Source organism: Solanum tuberosum, unplaced genomic scaffold (assembly GCF_000226075.1).
Source record: "Solanum tuberosum cultivar DM 1-3 516 R44 unplaced genomic scaffold, SolTub_3.0 scf00616, whole genome shotgun sequence".
In the NCBI taxonomy this organism is placed as follows: Eukaryota; Viridiplantae; Streptophyta; class Magnoliopsida; order Solanales; family Solanaceae; genus Solanum; species Solanum tuberosum.
The window spans coordinates 45578-53912 of record NW_006239534.1 but is presented as its reverse complement, the minus strand read 5'-3'; the positions used below and the strand labels follow the sequence as shown (position 1 = coordinate 53912).

General features: G+C 27.7%; 1 protein-coding gene across 1 annotated transcript; it reads right to left on the bottom strand.

The window, feature by feature from the left end:
* Positions 1–931: 931 nt before the first annotated feature.
* On the bottom strand, positions 932–5982 carry LOC102602705 (cytochrome P450 87A3-like). Its single transcript, XM_006366185.2, has 9 exons — positions 5758–5982; positions 4954–5275; positions 4603–4752; positions 3566–3817; positions 2731–2820; positions 2549–2627; positions 2066–2172; positions 1563–1690; positions 932–1105 (listed from the first exon to the last, which is right to left on the bottom strand). The coding sequence occupies exons 1-9, from the start codon at positions 5949–5951 to the stop codon at positions 1012–1014; spliced, it is 1416 nt and encodes a 471-aa protein (XP_006366247.1). The 5' UTR covers positions 5952–5982; the 3' UTR covers positions 932–1011.
* Positions 5983–8335: the final 2353 nt, after the last annotated feature.

Here is an 8335-nt window from a genome sequence, read left to right as displayed (position 1 = left end):
TTCTGATTTGTAGGTCAATCTGTCTTCTTCTCTTTTCTTTTTTTTTAAACATTTTTCTGGATGATGGGTCAAGAAATTAGAAAAACTTTAATCTATTGTACTGTGAACTTCCATTTTTTTTTTCTTTTTGCAACTCTTGTATTGTTGCAATCTTGAGGTTATATTTTCATACTTTTATTTATATTGATGTTTTGACACTTTTATTTTTGAAATGTCATACTGAAAGTGGATATTTTTTAATAAATAATTATTGATTTTGATATATTTTTATTTATTACCATTTATTTCCATACATAGCAACACTATGATAAATCTGCGGTATGTATTAATAGTGAATTATGTATGCAATATATATGTATTACAACTGTTTTAAAATATATTATGCTTGTTTGGTAAGAAATCGATACATTATATTAAAATGTGTGATAAATGTATTATCCATCAATGAAATTTGTATTATATGTGTTTTATAATCCATTCTCTTGTAATATGTATTAAAACTGTATTATAAATGTATTAAAAGTGATCAAGTGAAAAAAATATATTATTGCTATAAATAGTAAATATTTTCTTAATATAGTATATTTACGTAAGTTTCTGCAAGTTAACAACACTACATTGTATTGTCATAGTTGTTCAATATTAGATAGGCCCTCGTAATATCATAAGACACAAAAAGAGACGATGGAAGAGAAAGGTAAAATATAAAGTGCAATCATATTATTAGAAAAAATCTACTATTACGTAACAATATCATAAGATAAAGAGAAAATTATGAACTTAGCCACAATGATAATTTAAAAACATGATAGCAAAAGATTATGCACTCTAGGTGGATCTACAATATATTTAAACGTATTAGTTCACGAATTTACTAACTTTATTCAAAAGAAATACATTAGAAAATATCTAGGAATATTTGATTGTGAATTCAATTATTATTACATATTAATTTAAAATCATTGTAGAAATTCTTAATCTTCGAATTCTCGATTCGCCTCGATATGAACCTTAATATTCTTTTTGAGAAATTTTAATGTGGTAACCATTTGGAAATTGTAAACCTGGAATTCGTACTATATCTCCTCCTTTAATTGTTTCCCACCTGTCAAATATTTAAGAAACATCATGAATTATTTTTACAGGTATAGTATATGATTAAAATACAAATTATTTACAGTATTATTATTGTGATATCATGAGTGAAAATACTTATGTATATACTAAAGTTAGTTTTGAAAAAATATCTAACTTTCAAAAAAAAATAAAAAAATTCAAATTTCATAAAGTTGAAATTCAAACATTCTTATATGAAGTTTAGACAAAAATAATTGAATTCTGACTGAATGATTGAACTTCAGTTATATGTGTCAGAAATTCAGTGTTCATGCAAAAAAGTCTAGCTTTCAACCATATAAAATTATAGACACCGTATATTTGAAGTTAGATTTTTTCGATATTAACTTCACATTTCATCTTAAGTTAGATTTTACCGATATTAATTTAGAATACCGCATATCTAGTTTTAAACCGAATAAATATACAAAAATTTATAAACTTACTTGTACTTGGTCACAAAGCAATGGAGAAAGACAGCCATTTGCACCTTAGTGAAGTCTGTACCAACACAAAATCTCATGCCACCTCCAAAAGCCATAAAATTTCTTGATGCTCCATTTATCTCTTTTCCCTATTAGTAATTTCAACATTTCATTATAAGATAATAAAATAATTAATCGTTAAAAATACATTTGAAATTTCATTTTTTATGAGTTTTCTATCTAAACTATCAGGTGTTTTGTGTTTCCTATTTGAACTATCACCAACTGTAATTTTGAAGTCAAGTTAGAAAGAGTATTTAAAAATTGAAATTGTGTTTGAACATATATTTCTGCTGAAATTATGTGATGATTTTTTTTTAACTTGAAAAACTTATTTCCAAATTTAGATTGAAAACTCAAAATAATGTATAACTAATTTTTTTTTTTGAAAAGATATACTTGATAAAAAAAATAAAGAAAATTATATTCAAGATTATAATATAATTTTTCGACGAAAAACTTACCTCCCATCTCCATGGATTGAATTGAAGTGGATCTTCATATTTGGCAGGATTTAAGTGCACAGCTGGAGGGCTTACCATAACTGCCCAACCAGCTGGAATGGTATATTCTGCATCATAAATAATTATTATATTATTTTATCTTATATTTTTGCTGATAGTAAATGATCTTTTATATATAATTAGTGTGATTTAACATGTTATAAATAATTATTTGCTTTAGGGTTTTTGTTATTAATTCTAATCAATCATGTGTCATTTCATTATTGAAAATCCTTGTGAACTTAAATAATAAAAGTGATTTTTGTGAGGAAAAAAAAGAGGAAATGTGTCTATGTCAGCTTATTTGAAGTCTAAGTAACTTTTGAGCGAGTAAATGATTTGCCTATTTATTAAATTAATCTATTTTAATCGAGCTAAATTTATAGCTCAACCCGTCCATTTGACACTCTATATAAATGTGGTAAATGAATTGTTATTACATACCTTTAAAGTTTATGTCTTTAAGTGCTTTTCTGAAAATCACAGGAGCAATGTTTGCCAATCTAACTGTTTCATTGATAAACTGCATTTTCCAATGAAATTAATTAATTTATGTATATTCAAAATTAATTTATGATAATTTATTTAGACTTGGAAGGGACAATATTATAATTTAGATTAAATACCTGAAATGTGAACTTCATTGATTTATACTCTTTCCATGTAAGTCCATAAGATGCATTTTCCCTTCTTCTATTTATTGCCTCATGTTCCTCCTGAAAAACATTTAGGATTGTTTGATTATGGTATTGGGACAATTCATTTTAATGTATATAATAGAGATAATGGTTAAACTACATTTATTTATTTTTATTTTTTATAAATTTCGTATAGTTCTATCTGAACTATTAGATGTCTGTATTTTCCATCTAAAGTATCACCAATTAATATTTATTGAAACACACTTTGAAGATGACTAAACCAAGTGTTTAAATATATTGCCAAATGGCGCATGACAACTTATTTTACCCATATATAAATTTTTGTCCACATGACATCTGACTCATTAATTTTGAGACGTATTTTGATAAATATTTGTTAATAGTTCAGATACAAAACTCGCAAAAGAAGGGACACTTCTGGCGTAACTTATAGGAAAGCTGTGTACCATTTCATTATGCATGATAGAATGTGCAGCAATAATAATATGTGTATTAGCAATATTACGGGGATTAGCTATTTAAAGACAAAGAAACATTAATCTTTCTATATATATAACTCGAAAAAATAAATAGTAAATTTGATCCGCAACATATTTGTGTACAAATTTGGTTTCAAAACGCAGTTACTAACACTTGATGTACGCAGTTACTAACACTTGATGTCACTGTTATAAAATTAAAAATTGAGAAAATTCAAATTCCGAATCAGGCTCCTTCCAATAAATAATACCAAATGACCCTTTTTTTCGAAGTAAATGTATATGTTGTTCAATTGATGAAGAAGATGAGTTTCACTTACTGTTAATTCTTTCAAAACCTTTGGATGTTCATGAAGAAATTTAATAGCCAAAGTTATAGCCAAAGAGGTTGTCTCAAAGCTAGCAAAGAGCAACACAAACATCAAATCCAAAGCTATTGTCTCAGTGAGAATTGTGTCTTTACTTTGAAGTTCTTCTAATACATAATCAAAGAAGTCACTTTGCTCTTTTCTTGGTTGTGATTTCCTTTCCTCTAGCATTCTCTTGAGCATCTTCAATATCTTCTTTCTTCCCTGATGAACACCTTCTAGAGATAGTTCAATCATGACTTTGTATAAATTTAGTCAAACGTTGTTATAACGATATTTCCGATCTATATTTTTTAATGTTATAACAAAATACTGTTACAGAGAACATATAATATAACATATTTTTAAAAAAAAAAAACTGTTTCTAAGGAAATTGATCATTATAGTGAAATGATCTTCTAGGGACTAGGGGATGGTCAAAATATATGCAATTACGTACATTTGTGAGAATATAAAAGTTTCTCATTAACAATAAAATAGGAAGTATTGTTATAAGGTGATAAACATATAGTTTTTTTGAAGCGTATACTAAAGATCTAGTAAGAAAATAGTGTCATATAAACTGAAATAGATGGATCAATATTGCTTGTTATAAAGTTTGCTTTACTTTTTATTACTAAAAAGTAACCTGATTGACAAGAGGGAGTTGCTCGGGTGGTAAATATCCTCCATTTTCAATCCTAAGATTTTGAGTTCGAGTTACCAACAGAGCAAAAAGATAGGAGCTTTCAGGGGAGGGGTAAAAAAATGAAGAAAAAAAAGTAACCTCAAGATATAAACATTTTGACATCATTAGTGCATAAAACGTAAACTTCAATAAATATAGAATTTAACTTATAAATACTGATAATGTAATAAACTTTTACACGATCATTTTACTTTTAATTTGTTATAGTAAGTAATCCATTTTATTTTCCAGGTTACTGATCCACTTTTTATCATAGACTTATTATGATATTGTTAGTGCATAGAAATTAAACTTAAAATACCTGCAAGCACTTGTAATAGGCAGTTCCAGGAAAATATAGAGGGAAAGATATTAATCCCTTTATAAAAGCTACAAAATTCTCAGACACGTTTCCTGTTGAGTTCTCAGAATCAAAACTGATAAGTTTCTTTCCAGTTATATCAAATATCATCTGCAAAAAAAAATAAAAAAAAGATTATATTTATTTAAATTCAAATATAATATGAAAAAAACATACAACCTCTTTGAGATATACATTACGAAGCTAGATAAAAAAAAAATCAGTATTATTATTATTATTAGTATCTTACTATCATAGTGAATTTCCATGTAACAAAATACATAAAAGTCGAGTGACCATCTGTATAATTACCTTCGCTGATGCCTCCTTCATCTCAATGCTTGTTTGTCCTAACCATCTCTTCAAATTATTATTTGCAATTTTTTCAACCTCAGGCAGCATATTTTTCAAACTTTCAGGGCCAAAAAGATTTAGCACCATGTTTTTCAAGTACTTGTACATAAAACCATGTAATGATCCAACATTTTGCCTTCCAAAAATCTCTGTGAAAGTATATGGATACCAACTTTGAAACAATTTTCCCTCTTGTTGGAAGATAAAGTAATTAAAATTAGGATCTGTGGATACTATGACTGGACGTCCCACCAAACTAGTTCGAAATATCGGTCCATACCTGATTCAAAATTTAGATATTTTGAATTTCGTGTTGAGAGATCAATAAAAACATATATATGGATCTTTTTTTTTCTATTTTTCTTTTGTTCTTTTGGTTACATGAATAATTTGACCCCCACTATGCACAAAATAAATTTTATAGCTAAGTACGAACGTTTTTTTTCCACCCCACATGGCTAGAATTAAAGAAGACAAATGTGTCCACCCTATAAATTTGATACCATCTCCTACAATGAAATTAATAACCCAACCCTGTTTGAGATATTTTTTAATAATATCTAGTCTTATTCTTATTTTTTTAATGCTTGAGTGGTTTGATTTTCCCATCAAAGTTGAAAAATAGATACATGACATGTGTTTATATATAGACCTCAATTACTTAATCATTATAAGTTGAACTAATTTGATATAAACATTCGATACAGATCAGCTTAAATAAAATCATAAGTGACATACACTAATATTAAATTTGTTAATTACCTTTGCATCCTCTCCTTCACAAAAGGAGAAATATCAAATGATGTATTTGGTGCAAAGAATTGAATAGTCTCACCAAGTAATGGCCAACCCATTGAACCTGGTGGGAGTTTTCCATTGTTTTTAGGGTATCTCAAGTTATGTATAATGACAATAACAAGTAAGGATCCAATAATATAAATACCAAGTGACAACATTTTCTTGATAATATATTGTGTGTAAATTAAAGAGATGGAAATGTGGTGGTTCATAATTAGAGGAAATGGGAGACTATAAATAGGCAGTGGAATGATGTACTATTATATCTTTAGTTTTTTAAAAAAAATTAGACACATGCCTTTTAACTTGGTTTCAGATGACATTTATGTCCTCCAACATTGAATAAGTACAAGTAGACCCTTAAACTTGTATAAAGTTTAATAAATAGACACATGCATCATATGTGGCGTCCTACATGACATGCTACGTGTATTATGTGACGTAGGACATGTGTGTCTACTTGTTAAGTTTTATACAAGTTTAAGGCCTACTTGTACACACCCAAAGTTGAAAGACATAGATGACAGTTGAAACCAAGTTAAAAGGCACATTTATATACCCTTCGGGGTGGTTCCGTGATTTGGACTTGAAACTTCCATGTTGGAGGTCTCAATGTCGAAAGTCGAAACCCCTTGCCAGTGAAAGCAAGGGGTTTGCCTTTTGGGTCGAGCTCGTCATACCGGGCTTGCTAGTGTGGTTATCTCTCTAGTGTTTTTGCGAGTTATTGTATAAAAGCGAGGGTTTTACTTTGTTCGCACCCAAAGAATAGCAATTGCAAATTTTTCTTGTCATTAAAAAAACACATTTATATATGTGATAAGAAAAAAAAAGTTAGAGATGTTTAAAATTTGTTAGCTAATTGTCTTGTATTTGACTTTTTTTATTACGAGAAATTTAAGGTGTAATTGATGGACTCCACGTGTCCTAATTGTTCTTTTAAAAAAAATCCACAATTACCCCCATCCACCCAACCCACCCCACAGCTTTTGAATATACTTTAAAATTACTATAGGGTTGGAGCACCGTGAGGAGTTTAAAGGGCAAAAATGGAACTTTTCAAAAATCACCAGGGTAACTCAATTTAAAATATTGTTATAAGCTAGCTTACGTACACTTCGATTATTTTATCGGATGCTTATTATCTCTTATCCTTATATTAAATTTATAGAAGCCTACCCCTCTAAAGATTAGATGTGAGGAAAAAGGTTATAAATCTATAGATGGCAGGGGTATCCATGATTTTTTAAAAATATATCAAATGAATCGATAAAATTCAAAAAAAAAATTTCTTTTGTATTTGTGATATTTAAGTCAAATATATACATAAAAAATTAGCATTTTTTTAGTAAAATGGTGCTCAACAAACATATAGTACTACTATTTGTCATACTTTATTTGTTATTAAAGCTTGATATTGTTTAAATAAGAAACGAGACATTCTAATAATAATGTTACTCTTATAAGGTATTTTGAAAATAATTGAATTGTACAAATATGGACTAAACTAAATATAATGTTTGGAAAATATTTTATATTATGCTACACGAAATATATATTTTCTCTCAATAGACAAAAAACATTATTTTTCCTTTAAAGTTAGGTTTCTACACCACTCAAATTGAGTAGTGGGCAGAAATGATTGAACAATTAAGTAGGATTAATTGCTATTAGCAGACCACACACTATCAAATAGGGCACGTTTAATCACTTCAGAATAACTTTATATTAAATGTCTCTGTTTTATATATCTGAAGTTTATATACATCTAATCAAAGTTTAATTAATTTTCCCGAAATTTAGGCATATATAATTAAAGTCCAATCCTTTTGTCCGAATTTCAGCTACATGTGGTTGATATCGGTCATTTTTACCTTAAATTTGTACACACACACATAGATATATAAAGTTCTATTATTTTTATTTGAACTTAAGGTAAAAATATGTTAACTTCAGGTAAATATAATCAATGGATAAAATTAGCTAATGTAGAATACTACTCTTATTAATTACTCTTAATAATAGTACACCAACAACAATATACCTATTGTAATTTTACAAGATAGAATCTGAAGTGAGTATACACATATCTTACTCTTGTGTTATGGAGGTAGATAGGTTAATTTAAAAAAACTACAGACTTAAATAACGCAAATTAAAGAACGTACATGAAGAAATAATATAATTACTCTTTAAAATGGTAATTTTAAATAATTACAAAACATAACGAGATTATGAAATTTTATAGCCTTTACATACAAGTGGTCTCCCTTACAGTTGCACCAATGTTATACATACACAGTTTAAAAACACATACATTAAATCTAGTTGACCATAGATACAATTGATGTCTTCACATATATCCCACTTTCCGCTTTGAAAGCAAATAAATACATATATAATTGATCACACATACATACAATATACATTTACATTCTAATACTGTACCTACTTTTACCAAGTTTTGTTTTTAATCGTTCTATAATTTGCTTGATTATTAAAAAGATAATAATATTAATAAAGTTTTTAAATTTATTATGAGTTA